We start from the raw sequence: 24,593 nt of genomic DNA on the forward strand, positions 1-24,593 counted from the left end.
TGGCCGAAACATGTATGCTTGCAAAATATTTTATTTATTAAAATTTCTTACATTTTATGGAATTTAAATTTTCACATATCAGTAAAGTGTAATGGTTAGAATGTCCTCTATAAAGGATTGTATCTCTCATTTTAAATACCGGTGAGAAATAAATTGGAGTGGAAAGGGCTAAAAAAATGTGTTAAAAATATGTTTACCCAGTCCATGTCTTTTGCAGCTCCTAACCTTCTGACAGTTATCATATATCTGATGTTCGGTAAGTCTGTCCACTCCTGCTTTACACTTTTAATGCTGATCTGAATGACACACAGCTTGTGAATCACACATCATTGAAACAGCTGATGCCTCCATATCAGAGGTCAGAAATAAAACAAGCTACAATAACAATGCTGCCTCCATCTTCAGGGTAGAAGAAGAAAAAAGACAAAATCTGCAAGCGAGGAACCAGCATGAGCAGGTGGCGATACGTTCCTCTGAAACATGGTTGTTACGATAGCTACACGGCACCACATTCCACAAGATGGCATTCTTCATAGTCACTGCTACGAAAATCTCAAATCTTACAAGCTACAATAACTTTGTGTTTTACATCAGTCTCTTCAAAAGAAGTGCCAAGGCAGTGACCTGGTATTCAAAACAGCACCAAGGTGCAGCCTTAGCTCAATGTCAGCTGTGCATACAGGACATAAAATATTATCCTTTTTATTAAAAAAAAGTCTTCACAACTGTGATTCTGAAGAAATCAACAGAATGAGAAATAAAAATAAAAAATAATGATGAATGCACATAAAATGTACCTTAATTCTATTCCAACTTAAAAGTAATACTGGAATTGGTTTACCATATTTCATCTAATCTAGAATAAAGATAGTTCATCTAGCATGGTACAAAATTCATGAATGTGAGTCTCAAAAATTAGCTTCTTCAAAATGTATGCAATCTAAAGATAATGTAATTATGGCACATATTTAATTTAAAACAGCTTACTTAACAGTAATGCATAAACTGCAGAGGCCTATTTTGAAGTAAATTACTGTCATATACCTGAAGAGAGAAGGAATATCATGAAAAGTGTTTTTCCAGACAAGATCTTGTGTAAGTACATTAAAATTTAATGTCATAAATCTAAACCTACTTGCATGATGTGATGGAAATTTAAATGAACATGTCTTGCACCTATTTTAGTTTCTGTATGTCAAAATTTGAAGTTGATAAAACTGCCTATAAATAGAGGAGTAACTAGAATACAAAAGAAATGGTCCCAGTATACAGACAGAAAATGCTACCTCACGTGGACTTGACTTTCAAATATCCTGTGTAAAACCATGCTGTGTCAACTGCCATTTGTACAGAAATGAAAGCTATATCTTAAAGTGGCAGGCATAAGTCAGTCAAATATCTGGATCTGAATAAGTATGATACTGCATGTAATAACATTTGCATGAATCTTAACTTGGAATTTGATTTTATGGAAGGAACCATTTTTTGTAGCTTAATAAGATGAGGCATCATCTGCCCTACTCCAAAGTAAATACAATGAACAAATAATAAAAGAACATGAAATATGGTGGCCAGTGTTTTGTGGTCTGGCAGTTGTTACAATGACATTTCAGAGCTTCCAATATTTTTAAGTCACTCACAAACATGATATGGTCTAAATTTGTAACCTGTGTACATATTGTACAACAGGACAGCGGAGTCCAACTTCTTCAACAAGTCAATTAACTAACCTTACATTTACCAGTTCTATAATCATGTGAGGTTGAGAAACAAAACAACCTAAGACATGTATATTACACAAGTAGATAAAATATGTACGTGCCTAAAGCTATCCAATGACTAGCATAACCAAGAACTGACCACTTTGCCAAGGTGTGGGCATAGTTGTATCCCTCTTCTTGAAGTTTTGAGGACATGTCGAACATAACACCTAGGTACGACAGATGGAACATTGCAACAAGACCAAGCCCCATGTTGCCAAGCACGACAGTCAAGCGTTTCTCTTTATTGCGATGGGAACAGTCCCTCCTGCAAGGACGTACCTGAATGCAGGCACCAAATACTGTAGCAAGCTTCTGGCGTAACACATACTCCACATATGTATATGCTCCTAGTGACAGTAAAACGGCTACCAGTTGAAAGTTCAGTCCATGAAGCAGGGAGCTCACAGCATATGTGGACAGAATGGCTGCAAAGCTGCCCAGAGGCTTTGTTGTTCGGAACACATCTGCAGAAAGTATGCAGGCAAAATTGTTCAAACACTGTTCAATATTTATACATCCTGAACAAGCAATGGTTATGAAGGCAAAGGGTAAAGTTGTTCCTGTGCTTAACTAATTAAGCACTACGTCATGAAGACGTATGTGGAAGTGGATGTATAGATCTATGTATTCTTGACCTTGGCACTAACTGGAAGTGAGTAGTAAGTTTCTCACCCTGGTCCCCTTTACCCTTGGGGAAAGGGCCTCTGGTACCCATTGGATAAGAGGCTGGGTGGGCCCCACAGCCAGTCCGGATGAAATGGAGGTGTGAAAATTCTTTACCCTACTGAGGCTTGGAACTCCGATCCCTGGGTTATCCAGCCTGTAGTCAGTCGCTACACTGACTGCACTACCCCAGCTCTACAGGCAATGGTTATTCCCAAATTTATTTATCAATTCATTCTGTGGCATCATTCATACTTTATGGGGTCTGATTATAAAAAAGAAACAGATTGATGTTTCTATGTAGCATGTGGCAACACTAGTGATGTGGGGAATGTTGGCTCATATGACCACACCATTGAGCAGTTTTGTATCCAACAGCTGTTGGGATTCTGTTTGTATTGCAGTAGCAATAAGAATTTTATCAGATATGAAACAATAGTATTGGTAAGTTCACCCATCTGATATGGTCATGTGCGCAAAGCAATGCGACTACAGTACTAAAGGGGCTTTGTAAAATCATTTTTGACAATGTTTCTAGTCATGAGAGCCACTGAAACATGTGTATGAAGTCAGAAGGTGAATACTTCAAAGGTGACCATATTCACTACTAACTATGACAATATAATTTTATTTTTGAGAATTAGTTTGGTTATTATTCAGACCTCATACTAATAAAAATACTGCATGTCTAACGAAAATGTTATTGTAAACTGAATAGGAAAGAACTAATCCTTTTAAGAACTAAATAAATAATTTCTACATCACATTGACTGAGAACACTGACTTAGCAGAATCAGATGAATGCTACAGAGAAATAAAAAACAAAACAAAACATTGCAGCAGTAGCTACATACAGATATAATGGGAATATACAGATGACCAGGATAACTAAATCACTGATCACTGATGAAAGATAAAAAATCCAATATTCCAATGGTTACAAGAAATTGAAGAACTGAAAAGTAAGAACATGCAGCTGACTAGAATGACTGCATTACTGAGTATGGGAATGACAAACTTATGAAACTGGAGAATCTCTGGAGAAGGAACAATTAACAATAATTCAAATTCATGATTTGATGTGAAAAGCTGTCAAAATACTCACAATTCTTGAGCCAATTGTGCATGGGCACATTCCAGTAGACAACAACTTGGACCAAAGAACGTGGAATCTCTATAAACTGGGGTCGTGCAACAGACAGACTCCATGGTTCATCTTCATGGTGTCCAAACCCTGACATGATGGCTGACGCTTCTGACAAGAAGCATATAAAGTAATGGCTCGATCGAAACGACAGAGCATCCCGATATGCTATCCACCACCTGTATGAATGAATATATTTACTTAATGAAAGAAATACACACTAAGTTAAGATATAACGTTTTTGTGTTATTTACAGAGTGTTGAAATTGTATACTTTTACTACCCATTTAAATGTTGCAGTTACAGCAGCTGATGTAGCACCTGTGTGAATACATATTCAAAGGCAACAGTGATGCCACTGATGGTACCACTGCTTAGAAAGAGGGACAGAGAGGAATACAGTTATAGTGGGAAGTCATGAGGAACAGCATAGTCTCTCTGAAGCTAAACTTTGTCATTCATCAAGTGTTGTCTTATGTCATTCAAAAAGAAAAAGTGTGGGGACTAGAACAACTGCTCATACTAGAGTAGTGTAAATATTAAGTGATATATTTTACTTAATTCTGTTATATATTTATAGATTAAGGGATGCACTCACCATATTTATTCACACAATTTATGCATTCATTAACCAAAAACTGAGGGACATGCAAGCATTACTTTCGAGAGTATAATTTTACATGTTATAGTGAGGTTAGGATTATTATGGCTAAATAATTTTGATAATGAGTTCCATAAAAATACATTATTTCATCTCTTTTCTGCATAGTTGATAACCACAATTTTAAATAATTATCTTACTCCTAATTCAACATCAGATGATATGAATGATATGAACTCCTTAAATGCACCGAATACAACAATAATGCACCAAACATGTAACATAATTTGATGGGGAAGCCCCACAAACAACAAATTATTGTCATGTACTCATGGTTCCATGATCAATGATAATGGGTTCTGGATTGGATGACTGGATTTATTATCACCTTCTTTTACAATCACTCTTAATCACAATCAATTTACAATAACTCACAATAAGTCTTCAGCTCAATTCTGATCTCATCTGTTCTGGTCTGATCCAAGGTGACTTGAATGATGACTGTCTTCTCTTCTAGCCTGTTTTTCACTGTCATCTCCTGGCTTCTGTCTTTAATGTGACTGACTTGGTTCAGAATTTTTTAGTTATGACTGACTCACTTCTGATTTACGAATGACTGCGTTATCGGAACGGCCGCTTATACAGTGTAGCTGTACCCTAGGAGATGTCTGTTCCTTGCTCATATCCATGGAAGTGGTTGTTGAGTCCACTGCAACGAGCTGTTTTCTAAGAGTCAACCTTAAATTCCTGTATCCATGGGCACATACGATGGGGTACCCAAAAGAAACCAAACTAATTTTTTTGTGGGCAGAGCTTTTGTAGTACCGTGTTTTGCTGCTATGAGCACATAGAGCTAACATTCCTGAGTCGATAAGCCGACTACTGTTGCTTCAGAAGGTAAGGACTAGTTTCGGCAGAGTTTATAGTGACAACTGTTCTGTATGATTGTCGTTTTTGCAATGGCCCGAACACATGAAAATGTTGAAAAAATTCGTGAAATCATCAAGGAAGATCGATGACGGACCATTGAAGAAATTGTGGAGCTGTCGGGAGTGACTTGGAGCTCAGTTCAGCGAATTTTGACAGAAGATTTAGGAATGAAAAGGGTGGCTGCGAAATTCGTGCCACGACTGCTGACTACTGAACAAAAACAAGGTTGCGTGGAAGCATGCTGTGCTTTGAAAGAAGAGTCCCGAAATGATCAAAACTTTTTTTCAGCCTTTTGCTGATGTTGCTGAGGTGAAGCAAAAAAACGACGGAGGCGCTGTCAAGCATCTCAAAAGATGAATTTAGACAATGTTTTGAAAAATGGAATAAAAGACTAGACAAGTGTATTAGTGTAAGTGGAGAGTACTTTGAAGGGAATTGAAGGTTTGTGCTTAAAATTTGAATAAATAAGTTAAAAAAAATAAGTTCGGTTACTTTTGGGTACCCCCTCGTATGTTTAACACCCAGCGATGGTTTGTGTTCAAGAATTGTATCTTCATGGAAATGTATTTGTCAATTTGTTTTCTAGAAATGCCTACATGTCACATTATTATTCAGACAGGTATAGAAGAGAAAGTCAAATGTTAAGAAATCAACATCAGAATAAGAAACAATGTGCAAGGTCCTTATGTTACAGGCATGCGCAACTGGTTGCCTCTGTACAGCACGAGTCACTATTCCCATGCCCAAAGCTTTGCTGGCGGGTCTGTGCAAACAGAAGTAACAGAGACTGTATATGCAATAATATTAGGACAGAAAATGTGAATATAGGAAGGTAAAATATCTGGGAAATGAAATGTTTAAAGCAGTGAATGGCAATAGACAATGGCACAACCACGCTGTCTATACAGTGTGTTTCACGACTTTAGGGCATAACTGCAGGAGGTGATTTCCTAGGTCTTTGTGATCAAAAAAGTTCATATAAACATGTGTCCGATTTTTGACGGTTATGGAGGTATGGTCGTTTATCTCGACACTTGAGAGCGGGGTGGGTTGGTATGTCCGGCGCGGTTCACAATCGAGCAGCAGCCTGTGTTGTGGCCGGCAGTGACATTTTCGAAAACCAGCTTTAAGCACCAATCAATTCAAATTAAAGGCAATTTCACGAAGTTAACTTTACAGTCATACTTTAAATGTATCATGTATTATGCTGGTTTATTATTTTGTTCCATTTATTGTCAGTAATCATTACCTTCTATTCTGAGTTTAAAATGGCCATAACTCCGTAACCGTCCAAAATCGGGCACATGTTTATACAAACTTTTTTGATCACAAAGACCTAGGAAATCACCTCCTGCAGTTATGCCCTAAAGTCGTGAAACACCCTGTATAATTCTCACATGGACATCTCAGAGATTGAATTCAGGTCTCAGATGAGAAGACAATGAAAGGTATGACCTGTTATTAATATTTAAACATACAGTACACCTCCTCAGAAATACAGTTGCCTTCTTTTAAGCCAGAAGTGTAAAAAAAAAACTATAATTTTCTTTTCTGAATCTCTGACAACTGGATTTGGTAACATAATAGACCCATCTGTTATTGAAGATCCCCATAAATTAATACAAGTTACAACAATGTCAATGATATACTCAAGCCAGATATATTTTAGTGTTATTTTTGATATTCCATTGTCCAAATTATTAACTGTAATATTTAAGAAACAAGTTCTGTTTTCTTTCTATATCAATATGATAGCATAAGAAATCTTACTGCTGGGTCTGTAAGCAGTAGTAGTCTCTAATCGCAGAGACAAAATTATTACGCTGCAAAGCATATGGCCTGCTCTCTCTCTCTCTCTCTGGCTCTAACAGTCCTCTGAAGGACCTTGGCTGCTTTTTCAGTGTTTTAATCCTATACACAGTAAGACACCTTAGAGAGGGAATTACACAAACAGAATAAATGCACATGACAGCCATGCCTCAAGTGGGATTCAAACCCAGGATCCCAGTGTTTGAGCGGACAAAGATGATTCATGCCTTAAGACCATGCGGCCACTGTGATTGGCCATAAAACCCGCTGGCAGCAAAAATCATTTGTGGGAGATTTCTGGAAGTAAATCAAAGTAAAGGTGTCCCTGTAACAGGCTGTGGAGGCCTATAGGGTTGTGAGATGTTGAGGCTCCCACGTTCTCTAGACAAGCTGCTCACAGATGGCGGTGAGGTTGTCAGCCTTACCTGCCGGCCACACTTCACCCCCAGGAAGACTCCTGGTACTCATTTCTGTTAGAGGCTAAGTCAACCCCAGGGCCATACTGTGACTGGAAGGATTAGGTAAATTGAACCAAAAAAAATCCACGTCATCAGAATTCGATCCCATGACCTTCCAGCTTGCAGCATAGTGCCTCAACCAACTACGCTACCACGTGCCCTGGAACACTTCTGATAACCTTTAAAATTAGCTTAGTTATGTCTTGGTATACAAAGGGATGATTTCAACTAAAAATCTAATGTTAATGATAATATGTAGTTTCTGGGATTAAAAATTGAAAATTTTTTAACGTTGGAAAGTCATATTGATGCAGTAATTGATAAGTTAAACAGATCCTGTTTTGCAATCCGATCAGTTAAATCCTTTTGACCACCGGAGACATTAAAAATGATGTATTTTTCCTATGTACATTCTATAATAACGTATGGATTAATATTCTGGGGTAACTCCCCGCATAGTATAAAAGTGTTTAGGATGCAGAAAAGGATAATTAGGATTATAACAAATACAACAAAGAGAACATCGTGTCGTAGTTTGTTTCAAGAATTGGATATCCTCCCCCTACAAGCTCAATATATATTGTCGATCTCTCTGTTTGTCATAGTAAATAAGGAATTGTTCACATTCAACTCACAAATGCATAATTGTAGTACCAGATCTATCTGTGATCTGCATTATCCGCAAACTAGTCTGACACAATTCCAAAAAGGAATATGTTACATGGGGGTAAAGATCTTTAATCATTTGCCACCAAAAATCAAATCTATGTCTAATGACTTGAAAAATTTTAAATTCAGTTGACAACATTTTTATTGCAAAACTCTTTTTATACATGTGATGAATTCTTTAGCAACAAATTTGCCTAGAAATAAGGATAATAGCATAAACAATTTTAATATTGCATAATTTTATGTATAGTGATGTAAGACTGTTTTTTTGATATAAATTTAACACATGTTTTTTTTAATCTATTTTAATGATTATAAACTGTACATATATATTTATATTTGTATTGCACTATATTAATTATGTGACTGGTTCTATATATATGTATTTATGGAATATACAATAAATGAATGAATGAATGAATTAATGAATGAATGAATCAGTGAACTGATAAGATGATGGATGAAAGACTCAGATATCATGATATGAAAAAAGAAGTCTTGGCCGATGTGTAACATTTGCTGATAATGTTATAAATGATAAGGGAAAAGATAAGCATTAAATTACAAGCATACCTCCATGCTCCATCTGGTATTAGCCAGTGTATCCAACATGTTGACACAGTTAGGAAAATAAATGCCAGTAAAACAGTTGTACAGATCCTCCACAGCCATCTTGTGTTCTAGAACATAAGAAAATTAACAGAGGACATACTGTGTTTGCATTTAACATAAAAAAAATACACATATATAATTGTAGACATGCTTAGTCTCGCCCTCTCTCTCTCTTTTGGAGTTGTTGTGGAGGTAATTTGATGGAAATGCACTCAGGCTGGTTAACATGATTTGAGGAATGGTATGTCATCTGGAAGCCCACCAGATAAGGAGACAATATATGTAGCAATGAATGGGTGCACATGAATTTTGGAACGATTCTGAAAACTTCATAAAAATATAATTATATCTCAAACAATTACACAATTCTGATGAAGCTGTCTGCTATGGAACTGACTTCCAACATATTAACATTTTCATCTGAACATTCTACACTTTGGCATAAATCAGATTACAATAGAATTACTATATTGTGTTGTGCCAATGTTACTAACTCACATTAAATTAAGCTTTGTGTACTTGATAAAGTAAGACAACTTACGTTCCTTCAGAGAGATTTCAAAAAGTGGGCTGACAACAACTCCGTACCATACATATGCAAATATCTGAGCTTGAAGGATTTAGCCAAAAAGGTTGTACTGTTGTTAGACACTTGCAGTCCAGTAAGGAATGGAGTGAGTCCTAGACAGTCATTGATTGTGAGCTGTCATAATTGATTGTAATTGTTAAGAAGTGTCAATTAATCCAATCATCTAATACAGAACCCAGTGTTATTTGTCACACAAACCCCATATACATGATAATATCTTTATTTTCCAAAATGTCATGAACAACTGTTTCTCTTATGCTGTATGTTGCTGCTATATTCTACTTGGAACTTCCTTATTCAAGTTTCTGTATTATTTCTAATAGTTTCTCTATTATTTCCAAAACTCACTTATGTTTCTTGCATTTTTTGTGACTGAATACAAAATAAAATATAAAGGATTAAGTGATATTAAAATATTTCTATGATTTATTCTATCCATCTTACAGTGCATACATTTATTCACCTTACTCTTCTCTCTTGCACTACATGTTTCAGCACAAAAGTGCCATCTTCAGGTGCTTTTCGATGTACGTCAAACTACTTCATTGCATGCCCTGTTGTCTTTATACTAAAATAAGTAAAATATATATTCGTCATATATATTGATAAATTTTATATATTAAAAATGTTAAAACTGTTCAGGATTTGTCATCCTTATGTCGTATCTCAATACGCGAGTCACACCTATCTTCTTCTGTCGGAGTATTCTTCCTACTTTCATGTGTGTATTGTGCTTTGTGTTGTGTCTTACTCCTGTGACTGCGTGTGTTATACTGCTGGGCCTGCTGGGTATGTAATAATATTATTATTAAACTTCTACTACCTTGTATGTATATATTTGGAATAATATGCCATGTTAAACTTCATTTAGAAAAGTTAGAACAAAATAACGTTTTCCTATGACAGTGATTTGACAAGGAAGGAAGAATGGATTGGTTGATTGATTGATTGATGTGAAATGGATTGAATTGGTTACTCTGTTGGGGAATTTATGTTGTCTTAAATTTTTAATATAGTTTTATATGATATGTTGGACATGTACACAATTTGTGTATGTAGTTAAATATTATAGTATTGTTGACTTTTATACAAATAATTTGATTTGTTCTATATCTGGAGGCTGTATTGCAAAATGTGGATTTCTGGAACCAATAAAAATATGAATATGATACTGCATGAACTAGATTTCAAAGAGAAAACTGAACCAAATAAATGTAAATTAAATGTGAAGGGGTAAGGTACACTCTACCACTAACATTTTATGTAAGTACCTTGCAATGGCTGGAACAGTGCTGCTTAATTAAGTCCAAGTTAAGCATTACACAAAAATTACTGAACTTTGTTTGAAGTCAAATCCTGCAAATAACTGCAGACTATACAGGAGTGAAGCACAACCTTTGGCCTGCCAGGGTACTCTATGCAGTCCACACTGACTCAAATGATACATGACACACTGTCAGTGACGCTCAATACAGATGTTGACTCCATACATAAGTAATGCAAATTATATGCACATCTCCATTGAGACATTCTTAGTCTTCTGTCGGCTTGTTTCCGCTTTGGCTCACATAAAAGAAGAATAAAAACTCAGCTGCTTTTTGATGCATTTCATACATCCTGACTGCCAACCAGTTATTACTTTGGCACCACAGCATACAAAAACAAAACTGTTATTGCATTTTTCCAGACAGGGGAAGGGGACTAGATTTATGAGCCAGTTTAAACCTTAGGAAGCTGAACACCAACATAATTGGCCAGGGCTAGCTTTGCTAATATTCCCTGACACACTTTCTCCTCATTCATTCATTCATTCATTTATTTTTCGTTCCATGGATCCACAATACAAGTGAGATATAGGACATGTCCATACAGTGATTATTCTTAAAATTAATAGAGCAAGAGCTAAGTACATAAATAAAAAAGTATAAAATACAAAAATTGAAACAAAACATGTAGGATCAAGTAGATTCCAGTCATATAAGTTAATTTAATAAAACATGCAGTTTAAANTAAGTCACACTAATAGGGTGGCTAGTGTTGGTAGTGTTATATACCAGTCAAAATCTGGAAGTTTTGTGTCTTCTGTTTGCAAAATTAACAGTTTATAGGGCATTTGTATGTGGTTTAATAAAATCATTTGCAGTTTCACTGTAATTTAGAACAGGATTTTCAAGCATTAAGAAGGTTAAGAACATTTCAGCTGTTGCACCTGGCACTAAGCTCTCAGTTTGTAAATTACGTTGTGTCTCAGCTGTGCAACCTTGTGACTATAATTTCTTTGTATTGTGAATTATATATTATTAAGAATGATCCAGTGCCTGTAGAACAGTTGTGACACAGTAACTACTAAAGATGTACATTTCATGTGAAATCATTTCTTCATAAACAAAACTCATGGCTGACAAAAGTGAAAGGCAGAAGTGGAAAGTGGAAGAAGACAAGAGAGTATTTCAAGAATGGACAGAGAAATATTGTTTTGTTGAGAATAAATGTAGCATCATATGTGAGATCCTTCAACTTATCACAAGCATCACATCTGGCTTGAAAAGTCTGGCATATGTAACGCACACTCAGTGATCACCTTAGGAAGTTATGTCTTCATTGTTTATGAACATTTTATGTACATTAATTTGTTTTAATAATACATTTTTTTATAATAAATATTTGCAGAATTCCATTTGGCTTTCTGCAAAAGTAGTTCTAATTGATAAGAAAAAGTTGTGCATCACTGCTGTAAAATCTATTGGTTGGCTACTAGTCACTGAATAATAATACAAATATATTTCCAATGCAAAAAATACCCTGTTCAGTTGTAGTAGGCCAGTGTAAAAAGCAATAAAATAGAAAAATAAATAAGCACACGCAAATACAACGGGATGCTATAAACAATGACTAAAGGATTCTAAAAATTCCACGGTTAATCTGCAAATGCATGAATGAGAGTTGAATGCATAGATTGTTTTAAACACAACAGGATCTAATAATGCTGTCATGATTTTACATTAACTATAGATGGGGTTTTGAGTGGTAATTAGATTCATTGAACACTTATAAATCATAATTACAATTAACTGCAGAGCTATTGCTAATTCACTACAGTGCGTACTAAGTCTTCTCAGTCTCCTGTGTCTTCACCAGTTGGTGCCTGGTGATGGACCCCAACAATGTTCTCTGCTTCCATGCTCACGTTCTTACTGGCTAGTGACCATCTCATAACTAAGTCATTGTTCCAACTGTCCTGTTTATAACATCTTGACATGGACTACACAGAAAACACTGTTCGTCTATTGCTGTTCCAAACTATTTTGTGAAGCCATTATTCAGTAATGACTGTTGTATTTTTGTTATCTTGCGGTCGTTGCCCAGCAACAGGTCTACATGCTACGACATNATATAACATCTTGACATGGACTGCACAGAAAACACTGTTCCTCTGTTGCTATTCCAAACTATTTTGTGAAGCCATTATTCAGTAATGGCTGTTGTATTTTTGCTTATCTTGCGGTCGTTGCCCAGCAACAGGTCTACATGCTACGACATCATATACGTGATTACTGCAAGAACTAACCTCCTTTTTGGCACAGAATAAATCTGTGAGTACTAAAAATGCACTTTTGGCCACAAAATTAAGAGAAATATATGAATTATGCTACTACATTTAACATACCACATGCTGCAGTACTTACCCAAAGGGGTTTATTGAAGATGGATATGTAGTCCCTGTATGGGACCCATGGACCAAAGACACATGTACCAACACACAGAACATAGCCTGTAAACTCAGCAGGAGAAGGAAGACACTGGAGAGCCCCAAAATCAGTATCAAAAGCTACTGATATCACCTTCATCGCTACCAGCATCTGAGCACCACGAATTTTGTGCCATTCTGTTCTGTTCACGAAACACAATTCACTGAGAGAAGAAAGAAGCATAATCAGGCAAGTCATCATTACTGTAATGTTCTAGAGGCTTCCTTATGAATCACCAACAATGTGATAGTTGTTTTTTGTCATATAATTATATTTACATGAAAAAATATGTGAAAAACTTAACCTGAGGACTCCTGTATATAATGTACTAAATTTCCTATTGCAATTAGCTGTTGCGTTACAAATATGAGGTAAACATACCTAACTTTTTATACTTCATTTAGTTTCAATTCATTCATTGATACAAATATTATATTTTTTGACATTATCCATCATGTTGCCTATTTTCTAAAAACTGTCCTATTTCTGACGTCCTGATAACGGAGACAGAATCCAGTCTCCAAAACGTTGTGTTTTCAAAAAGAAACATGATTGTTTTTAGAAAATAGACAAGATGATGGATAATGTCCAAAAATGTATTACTTGTAGCAATATACCATCGTCACAGACTTTTAGATCTCATTTACTGATACCTGATTAATGTTAACGGAATTCATAATTACAAAATTACTTGGATGCCTACGTGAATGTTTAAGTTCAGGGAGATCAGTTTATCCTATGAATGCAACATAAGTGATAGGAAGATTACTGCATATATTAATATACATGAAGTGCTGAAATCCATATCAGAAGTGACACTTTCTGATCACTTGGTTGAAAGTGAAACTGAAATCCCAAAGTCTCTCTTTAAATATAAATTTTATTCCAGCATAGATCAGATAAAATTTACGGAACTCTCTAAGGTAATCAATATATATTCTGTAAGTAATTTCAGAATACACAACCATTTCTTAACAATTCTCTGTGAAAGAATAAACCATACCAGGCAAACCGGCTTCCTGATCCATGTTACGGTAATAAAAGATTATAAAACATGACTAATTTGTGCTATGCAATTGAGAATTTAAGGGAATCAAATGAAAAAAAAATTGATTCAAATCAACAGTATCAACATTAAGACATACATATATTAAAAAAACGTTTCACCTGGATAACATTCAATGCTTCACATGAAATTATTGTCTAGTCACATTAATTTGAAATGAGACACAATCATTTTCGTTTCTTACTGATAAATATAAATAATAATTATTAATTATTTTCAATACCATTTGTTTTTGTCTGCAGAAAATGCAGTAACATCAAATTATTAATTCCAAGTTTTAAGAGGATATCTGATCAATGACCATTCATATAAATCAGTCATGACCTAGCTGGCATATGCACACACACACAAAATGTGAATGCTGTAGTGCTTTCATGACTGTGCGGAATATAGATCTTGTTACAGTCTTGAAATTTTCAAGTGATTTCATTACTCACCATACAATGAGAAATGCAACTGAAGCCATTCCTACGATAGGGCCTCTGTGTTTTTTCAAGAGGCGGGAAACTAGGAACAGACACAAGTATGCCCCAACAGTAAACCCTACAATGTAGTACATAGTGGACCGGAAAAAATGATGTAGCAGTAGCAACCCTGTACCAGAAGAAAGGATGTGGCACACCAATGTAGGGATGGTAACTGCAAATATAAAGCTCTCATCAGCTGCCAGCATTTAGTACCACACCAACTACATCTGTACTTCAATCACATTTTTTTTAGACTTGCTGTACTTGCTTACTCATGGAGCTGAGCCTTTCTTGAGAAGCCAAATCTGCAGCTACTCAAGAATTTGCCAGCATTTTATGGAACCCGAAGGTTCATTACCGTGTTCACGAGAGCCCTCCAGTGGTTCCTATCCTGAGCCAGATCAATGTAATCCATACCATCCCATCCTATCTCTCTAAGATTCATTTTAATACTGTCCACCCACAGATGCCTTGGTCTTCCCAGTGGTCTCTTTTCTTCTGGCTTTCCCACCAATATCCTATACGCATTCCTCTTCTTCCCATTAGTGCTACATGCCCTGCCCACCTCACACTCTGCAGACGTGTGGTAAATAACGCATCATTCAACATGATCAACAATATGTATCAACCAATAAATTTACAAACTACACAGTATATGTGGACAGACGATTTTCAAGTACCAGTCTTTCTGATTATTCGTGTCCCCAACAGAACGCAGTTAGTCCTGCAGTGCCAAACAGAGAGGCAATATCCAAACAATATTTTTAAAAAGTATACAAGGAACAGAAAGTATCTGTCCAAAGAAATAAATTCCTGGTCATAAAATGTAGAGATGTATGTGTTGGCATCTATGTTCTAGGTAGAGCACATGAAGACATTTTAGTTTGAAACCTCAAAGTTCAAGAGGAGCCCATAACAAGGAAAATGCAATTGCAGTAACAAACTGTAATAAATACATGGAGCTGTGAGTATAACTCACAAAATCTACTTTCCCGTAGCACATATTTACAGTCCAACAGATCTGTTAATCTGTTATTATTGTTAAATTTGTTTGTCTTGTGAAGAACTTATTACTGTGTATGTTAAATTTGTTGGATACAACTTCAAAATTTCATATAATAGGTAAAGGTAAAAGCTATCCCTGTAACAGGCCGTAGAGGCATACAGAGTTGTGAGACATCGAGGCTCCCACATTTTCTAGATAATCGGCTCACAGACGGCAGTATGGTTGTCTGCCTTACATGCCAGCCACCTCTTACACCCCAAGAAGATTCCTGGTACTCATTTCTGTTAGAGGCTGAGTCGACCCCAGGGCCATAGTGCAGCTGGAAGGATTAGGTCAACTGAAAAAGGTCCACCGCATTGGGACTTGAACCTGCGACATTCTGGATTGTAGAATAGTGCCTGAACCAACTATGCTACCATGTACCCCCACAAAAATTTCACACTGTGACTTGTTTGTAATGGTTAACTTACTAACAACATTCCACACCAAATATGTAAGAATATTTATGACTTATCCCCACTCCAAATTCCACAAGCTTAGCTCCAATGCTAAATCAGTTATCATAAAAGAGAGCTAAAGACAATATTTACACAGACTCCATGTTGTTAAAAATGCAACCAAGGCTGCACTCCTGCCATGCTGTTATTACCAACTGTAGAAGATTAGAAAGTACAGCATTGGGATGGCCTCAAATGGTGATTGGTTCAAAAGTTGAAAACCCAAAAGGCAGCAGTTTTCCATTCATGGAGAAGTAGGCCAATAGAACTGGAATCAACAAAATAGACTGAACATTATCATGCCACTCATTGCAAAGGAAATCTGTGAAGTGATGGAAAAAGTAAACACCCATTTCCTACCTGAAAGCAGAAATTAGATCAGTTTCTAAAAGCGGCCAAAAAAAAAAAACCTGCAGAACAATCACCAGCAAATACTAGAAGCAGACTAGTGCCATGATGATATCTGCCCATAGGATTCCCACAGCAGAATAAGGGCAAAAGATTGGATATGTAAAGTCTGTGTGGACAGAAACACTGCACTTTAAAGACAACAGAACTCACTTGCACTAGTAGTGTGTGCTGTTTTGGGGAGATTTTTCCATATGAAAGCAAACTACTGAGAGTGACGATGCAAAACAGGGAGGGAACCCCACCTGAAATGATGAAATCTGGTTTTTCATCAAACTTTTGTGTCAGGGATGCTAGAACTGAGACAGATATATCAAGATTTATGAATGCGATGCAACATTTACCATACCCTTTATATTCTACCTGTCATATGTAAAGCTAAGACACACAGTCACACATTCATGGGACATTTAAATCTGGGTTAAAAGTACTAAAAGGATGGTAAAATATAGTCTGATGATTTGGATTGGGTTAATTTTGCTCTGGATACAGTCCCATGGCAGGCTCATGCGAACACGGTACTGAATTTTTCAGCTCTGTCAAAGGTCCGCTAGTTCTTGACTGGCTGGATAACTATCTGTTCCACGGATAAAGTCAGTTATTAAAGGAGGTGCTTGTTGAAACCACACCTATCTGAGTTGAGGCCCGGAAGAGAAAACACCACAGAAGCAGTTTTCCCACGTGACTGAACCCATCTCGAACTGTGGGCTCAATGCAAAGTTCCAGGAGCTCAGTAATCTTCATACCCTCATCCACGTCTTCTTCTTCATTCCACAAGTTTGCACCAGGCATGTATGCATCATCATACATGGGAGACATATCCTCCATGTCTTCAAACAGATCATAATCAAAGTCATTCATGGTGCTGCATGATTACACCTGCAGGAATATTGAGCAAGTCAAATCTCACATCAAACTGACTCAAACAGAGGATACATATGCATAAAAAAAAGAAAAGGTATCCGGAGTTCGAGATAAGACCAGACCAGCCCATGTGGAGGCAGGTTCGAATACCTCCACAGTGAGCCTGCGAGTCATAGGAGGTGACAAAACGGGAAGTCTCAAATCTGAGACAGTAATATATGATCTCAAGTACCAACGGTCCCAGATCCGAGAAAGACTGCGTTGCCAAGGACTAGCAGCAGGACCTCTCGTCAGAGAGGGTGCCCACAAAAAACAAGACCGTAACTGTCAAACAGTAATAAAGATCTGGTTCCAAGCCCCAGATGGGTGCTTTATGCCATGACAGAATGTCGGCTGTAAAATGAGACTCTGACTCGGATTAAAGGTATCCCTGTAACAGGCCGTGGAGGCCTATGGGGTTGTGAGATGTCAAGGCTCCCACATTTTCTAGACAATCAGCTCACAGATGGCGGTTAGGTTGTCAGCCTGCCATTTACCCCCCCCCCAGGAAGATTCCTGGTACTCATTTCTGTTAGAGGCTGAGTCGACCCCAGGGCCATAGTGTGGCTGGAAGGATTAGGTAAATTGAAAAAACCCATACAGCGATATTGGGTTTTTGGACTTTATCCATCGTCCTGGTTTCTAGGATAACTAATAAAAACACGTTTTGGAAACTTCATCTGTTTCCATCCTCAGGTGAGGGAAAACAGATCCAGTTTCCGAAACGTCGTGTTTTTATTAGTTATCTTAGAAACCAGGACGATGGATAAAGTCCGAAAACCAAATATCGCTGTATGTTATACACCATCCTCAGAATCCTACAGTAACTACTTGAAAAAAATCCACCTCATTGGGATTCGATCCTGCGACCTTCCGGCTTGCAGCATAGTGCCTCAACCAACTATGCTACCATGTGCCCCAGATATATATGCATGCAAGTAAGAAACTATCTTATATACAAAAAGAAATGTTTCTCTAAAGAAGGTAAATTTATCCCTGCATTTAATTAATTAAGAACCATGCCATGAAGGTTTATGAGGCAGTGAAGGCATAGCTCCACCATTATAAATGTCAGACCAAGTGGAGGTGAGACGATTTCTGAAATTGTTAACATAGCATGTAATTTCAGTAACTGAATGTAAATTGCAAAACAAAACCAATGTTCATTCACAGAGTGACATCTATTCAGACTGACTCTTAAAGGGAAACCTTAGTGTTCAATCTGAAATTCACACAGTGCTGTCTCTTGGGATATGACGCCATGTAGTCTGGTAGGAGTTTACTGGCATTTTGGAGAAATAAACTGCCTTCAACTTCAGAATCTAGGTGTAAGCCATGCAAGCAACAAGCAGTGAGATGCAAGTTTAGAAATAGGCCTACAAAGCTGCTAACATGAAAATAACAAAGGCGAGGGAAACAGTAACTAGTGTTGCCCCTGAAAGGGTTGTAATTGGAAAAGTGGAAGGATGGGAGAAGGCAGGAGAAAGGTAGCATGAAGCCAAATGTGACGTACAGACAACCCTGTAAAGTAATGGTGACTGCAGCAATGCAGCGGGGGATGAAAGGAGGAAGCAGTTGCCCACACAGAGCCGCAGGGAATGTTTTCCTTGATTCATCTATAGCCCCCTTCAGTCACTGATGCCAGGTTTCTCCTGCCTTCTTCTATCTCTCCACTTTTGCAAATATGGTCTTTTTCAGGGCCAGCACTCTCTACCTGCTTCTACTGACTCCCTCGGGCCTCCTTTTGTGGTCCCTGTCTGCACCATGTTTTCAATGCGAGGCTTGCTCTGTTTGCTGGTTGCATGGTGTACACTTCAACTCTGAAGCTAGGGTCATTATGTCCCTCTTAAACATCAATACACTTCTTCCAGACCACATTGCAGTATTCTTCATATTTGCAGTAATTGTAATCATACAACTGGAAACACATCTACAATACCTATAAACTACAATGGTATAAAAATGTGGCATTTCTCATAAGAAAAGTGAAGGCTTAGGAAATAAAAAAGTACTAATAATTTCATAACCTGATTATGACAAATTTCAAAAGTTTGTATGAAGGGTGACTCACGTTTTATGGCAATAAAAGCTTCTAAAAACGATAACTTCTCTCATTTACACTTGGCTAACAAAACTGGCAATCTTTAATCGTTCACAGCTTCACAACGATGTCAGTGCAGCAATTTATGCTTCTTCAGAAGTCACAGAAATTTTAAATAACACGTATATACATTAGGATGAGACAAAAAATACTCTCACTAAAAACTGATACTGTAATAAACCACAATGTCCAAACCCGTTATCAAGTAACGCCAATATTTGACACCTGCAATGGTTTTGTCGATAACGTGAAACACACACTATTCATTGTATTGTAGTTGATACGAAATGTCAAGCCGCATGCTGACTACACAGTTATATTAATATTTGGGTTAACAGAACAATGGGAGTTCCAAAACAAATGCAGACGCAACATTGTTCTTATTATTGGGTCTAATGGAATTTGTTCGAAAAAACCTCCAACATGCCTTACCACCTAAACACACCAGCAAGTCTCAGTTTAATTCGAGATATCCCAGCTAGAGGACACTTTCGATAGCAAAGATCTTCACAAGAAGACATCACAGCTTTCCTAAGAGTCAGTCAAATAATTTACCAGCTTCGTTATTAAATGAATTTTAACACCTGCAAAAGGAACTGCTTACATTGTATGTTACCAACAGCATGACGGAGCATGACCGTTTCAATCGCCAACAACAACTACGGCGTTTTATAGTGTTCAAGATAATGTTGGTATTAGGCACTGAGAGCTATATTATACTATACTATTATACTATACTATTTTCGTCGTTTACATCGGACCTTTCGTTATAGTTTGTACGGTTTGTACCGCAGATGGAGGTTGGTACGCTGTAGGTTGATTGCTGGATAATGGAATAAGAACACGAAACCTCGAAATGGCAATCTTGCATATGTTTCGGTGAAACCCACGTACGGAAGAGATCATTTTCTTGATTTGCAAGCATAATATGTATAGCTAAGCTACAGGCTGGACGGCTCAGCAGTTGTTTGATTATTAAAAAGCGAAAGAGGCTAGCCTCCACGTAGCCCACATCACGCCTGCAGCCTACCAAGGCTACCCAGCCCTGTAATGTTCCATCTGAACTGGGGCTTATGATCATCTTCAAATTGAACAACTGGAGCGTAACAAGGCTATATAAACAATACTATATTCAGACAATTTAACAGTAATAACGACATTTGAGTTACAAAACTGCAAGTAAATATGGTATGAAAAATTCCATATTCGAAACTAAAGGAATTGGAATATGTGGAAGAAATATTGAAAGAGTAGAAGTAGAAGCAGATGGAAACGTAATAGAACGAGTACCCGAATTTGCTTACTTATGAAAGATGATTTCATAATCGGAGAAGGATAATGACACAAAATTACAAGGTAACTAGAATAAAAGGTATAATTGAAATAATTTTTGGCACGAAAATGTGCCAAATAGATGCAAATATCTGTGCAGGAATAAAAAAAGGTAAATTTAAGTGCGCTGTATCGCGAGGAGGGAGATACACAGAACAACGGATCTTCATTTCAATTCGTAACATCACAAATTCTGTGCAAATTATACAAAAAATTATGCTATAAATGTAGAAGTGTCAAACATTTTGTGGCATTCGGGCAGTGTCTGCATTCATTACAAATGGCGGACTAATGAAATTTTATCGATCTTGTAAATAATCTGACTTAGTGTCGCAGCCGATGTCCTCATTGTGCTAGCTTTCTCACATTAGTGCAAAATATTAAGTTGTGGTGATACGAACATGCTGTTTAATGGCACCCTAAATATTGCAGTATTTAAATTAGAAATTGCGTTCTAATTACTCATCGGCTTCATGGTTTAGGGTCACTAACTGTGTAACGGAAATTAGATAAATATTAAATTGTCCAGGTTGAGACATTTCGAATATTATTTTTATTATTATTCTTAGCAGGGTGAGACTGAGCCCTCTTGGTACTGTGGACATTACTGGCCTATTGTACCAGCCCCAGATGATAGATGATGATGAGTGTGGAGCAATTGCTGGCAGGGGAAACAGAAGTACTCGGAGAAAACCTGAGCCAGTGCCACTGTGTCAGCCATAAATCCCATGTATACTGACCCGGCTTCGAACCCGGGCCGTCGCAGTGGGAAGCCATTGACTAACCGCCTGAGCTATGGCACGGCTACTACCAAATCTTCCTTCTTATTTATTTTTGTATGGACTGTAACGGACCGCCTCTGTAGTCTAGTGAGCAGAGTTCTTAGCTACAGACCTAGAGGTCCCAGGTTCGATTCCCGGGGATACCACATTTTATGAGAAGTAGTGGGTCTGGAACGGGTTCCTCTTAGCCTCGTGAGGATATTTGAGGAGCGATTTCAAGGAAATAGCAGCTCAGGTCTAGAAAACCAAATTAACGGCCGTGGGGATCCGTTGCGCTGACCACGTGACACCCTCTATCCGCTAAAGCTGGCACTAACTTCGCCGACAAGCGGAGGTCGCTTGGTCGGTATAGTTCGCTTGCGGAATAAAGCCACGGAGTTTGTTTATTTGTTGTACGGTAAGGAGGCAAACTGATCCCGGATATGCTAGGCCATATAAGACGGGTTTTGTGACGACGGGAATGAATATTCGCTTTCCATAATAAGGAATCTATTAATTTATTCGTGGTATAGTTAACAATGCTATCGATGGTTCAGAATACATAGCATCAGATGCTAGAATGATGAATTTGGAATTATGTGGAAGCAACCAATCACGATCCACTTTGGAATATATCCAAATATTTTGGATATCCGATCTCCGGGCCGATATTTAAACACGTGACTGGCTGTACATATAGCAGGAATGCAAGCAAGTTCAGAGCGATATATTGATTAGGTTCCGGTCTAGAAAACCGAGATTAACGGCCGTGGGGATCCGTTGCGCTGACCACGTCACACCCTCTGTCTGCTGAAGTTGGCACTAATTTCGCCGGCAAGCGGCGCTAGCTCGGTCGGTATAGTTCGCTTGCGGACTATAGCCCACGGGAGTTTTTTAATCTCAAGTAGGTATCTTCTTTACCAGGTCACATCTATCTGCCCCGTACTGTGGAGTTACTTAATAGCGCGCAATATGAAGTACATTTAGACGCTGGGTGTATATAAGATTTCAGAGGCGGTATGCTGATTGACACGACAGGGCTCTGCAGTGCGCTGCATGCACGCTGTGCACCGTGAAATGGGGTTAGCAAATCTGGCAGAGCGCCCGACGGAAAAGACAGCATTTGTACACAATGGAGTATATGGACATGAAAGAAAAATGTTATGCAGAGACAATCAATCAGCTTTTATGCAGTAGCGTCTTGCGGACTGCATACATCTTGGCGTCCGCCTCTCATTACACTGTTGTGTGTAAACTTACGGCTATTCTGCATTTTAGAGTAATACTTACTTACTTACCTAATCCGTTCCTCTTATAAATTTACGGTGTCGAGGTTGTTTCTTTTTTCAGTTTCATGGTCATTTTACAGATGGTAGGACTAAGTGGACAGATGATCAACTCGTCGCAAGGTATTTACCTAAACACAGGACAACATAAATACAGAATAAACACATACACATGCCAAACATCTATGCTTTGAGTGGGATTCGAACCCACGATCCCGGCTTCCGAGCGAGCAAAGACAATACATGCCTTAGACCGCTCAGCTACCGTGATCGTCATTTTAGAATATTAAAAACACAAAACATACTCCGTGGCCTGTAGTCCGCAAGCGTACTATACCGCTTGTCGGCGAAGTTAATGTCAAATTTAGCGGATAGATGGTGTCGCGTGGTTAGCGCAAAGGAACCACACGTTAATCTCGGTTTTCTAGACCGGACGTTTTAGAATATTATGACTCCAAAACTGCATAATGAGGAGCTTCATAACTTGTACTCTTTGCCAAGTATAATTAGAATGATCAAGTCAAGGAGGATAAGATGGACAGGGCATAGCACGAATGGGGCGAAGAGGAATGCATATAGGACATTGGTGGCAAAGCCCTTGACATAAATAAGACAGGAATCAATCAAACAATGAACTAGTTTGATTCCACCTCTCTCTTCAGTCAATGAATATTTCGCTTTGATACGAGATGGGAAATTAACTTACAAGCATTAAAATTATTCAGATAAATACATGGGGCTATTTGATGTATTTTTATTATTATAATGAAGCAAAGCTAATTATATACCACTTTGTGTTGTGCACTAGTACATACGTGTATATATACAGAAGTCCTGGTCTCTATCATCATAATCACCCTGGGCAAGTACATTAGACCAATCAGTGGCCGACGTGCCGAGTGGACCCAGCTGGACTCCACCCCCCACTATGCGAATAAAAAAACTTCAACAGTACCATATTAAATATTTTCTTAATTGGATTGAAAGAGGGATGACGAAAATTACACAGAGTTTCACGATGATGGCATTAGATAACACCTAACACAATTAATAAGGCCGCGCCATAGCTCAAGCGGTTAGTCGCTGGCTTCCCACCGAGGCGGCCCGGGTTCGATCCCGGGTCAGGTCAAGTGGGGTTTATGGTGGACAAAGTAGCTTGGGGCAGGTTTTCTCCGAGTACCTCGGTTTCCCCTGCCAATCTTCATTCCACCAATTGTTCCACAATCACCCTCACCTATCATCTGGTGCTGGTACAATAGGCCAGAAGTGGCAGCAGTACAAAGGACTTAGTCCCACCCCACTAGCAATAAAAACACAATTAATAAATTAAAATCAACTCCTGTTACGTTAAATCACTTTTCCAATCTTGTCATTGCATTTCGACGTGTGAGAGAACACATGCCTCGCCTTGCTATGGGCTGCAATAAGTGTGTATCGACTCTATTGCGCTGAAACGTGATTCGCTTGTTTCATTTCTTGAAGACGGCGGGCAGATGGTACTCTCGTCAGTCACGAGAGCCCGCCACGCGGGAGACTGTCGTTGGAGTTATTTCGCGCGCGTGAGTGGTTCAGTAGCAAAAAGAGTGGTTATAATTTCTGTGTTTCTTGGTGAGTGGATTAAGTTAGTTTGAGTGAAAAACAACGATAAAGAAGAATCAGCAACATTATTACAACAGCTGTTCACAAGGTAGGATTCGCCGAATAAACTTAAAAAAAAAACGGATCATCTTGGTAACATTGCAGTAGCGAACAAGTTGAAACAGGTTAATGTAACGTTTG

At 37.9% G+C, this 24,593-nt stretch overlaps 1 protein-coding gene across 8 annotated transcripts; it reads right to left on the bottom strand.

The window, feature by feature from the left end:
- Positions 1 to 492: 492 nt before the first annotated feature.
- Positions 493 to 20,125, bottom strand: LOC111863242 (protein-serine O-palmitoleoyltransferase porcupine). 8 transcript variants are annotated; one of them, XM_023849369.2, is made up of 7 exons: positions 20,040 to 20,125; positions 17,061 to 17,310; positions 14,491 to 14,692; positions 12,925 to 13,150; positions 8,611 to 8,717; positions 3,532 to 3,749; positions 493 to 2,227 (listed from the first exon to the last, which is right to left on the bottom strand). In XM_023849369.2, the coding sequence occupies exons 2-7, from the start codon at positions 17,290 to 17,292 to the stop codon at positions 1,794 to 1,796; spliced, it is 1,419 nt and encodes a 472-aa protein (XP_023705137.1). In that variant the 5' UTR covers positions 17,293 to 17,310; positions 20,040 to 20,125; the 3' UTR covers positions 493 to 1,793. The 8 variants fall into 8 exon arrangements, with proteins under 8 accessions (XP_023705137.1, XP_023705138.1, XP_023705136.1 ...); XM_023849370.2 differs by lacking the exon at positions 20,040 to 20,125 and adding an exon at positions 19,881 to 20,030; XM_023849368.2 differs by lacking the exon at positions 20,040 to 20,125 and adding an exon at positions 19,868 to 20,030.
- Between the last annotated feature and the right edge of the window lie 4,468 nt (positions 20,126 to 24,593).

Source organism: Cryptotermes secundus, unplaced genomic scaffold, assembly GCF_002891405.2.
Source record: "Cryptotermes secundus unplaced genomic scaffold, Csec_1.0 scaffold688, whole genome shotgun sequence".
Taxonomy (NCBI): Eukaryota; Metazoa; Arthropoda; class Insecta; order Blattodea; family Kalotermitidae; genus Cryptotermes; species Cryptotermes secundus.

What these genes read in the sequence shown, in the direction of transcription:
- LOC111863242 (XM_023849369.2), bottom strand. Translation starts at nt 17,292, where the DNA reads ATGAATGACTTTGATTATGATCTGTTTGAAGACATGGAGGATATGTCT. An exon ending in CCGGGCCTCAACTCAGATAG is followed by an intron (nt 14,693 to 17,060) that starts GTGTGGTTTCAA and finishes TTATATTTGCAG; the next exon opens with TTACCATCCCTACATTGGTG. An exon ending in GCACAATTGGCTCAAGAATT is followed by an intron (nt 2,228 to 3,531) that starts GTGAGTATTTTG and finishes TACTTTCTGCAG; the next exon opens with ATGTGTTCCGAACAACAAAG.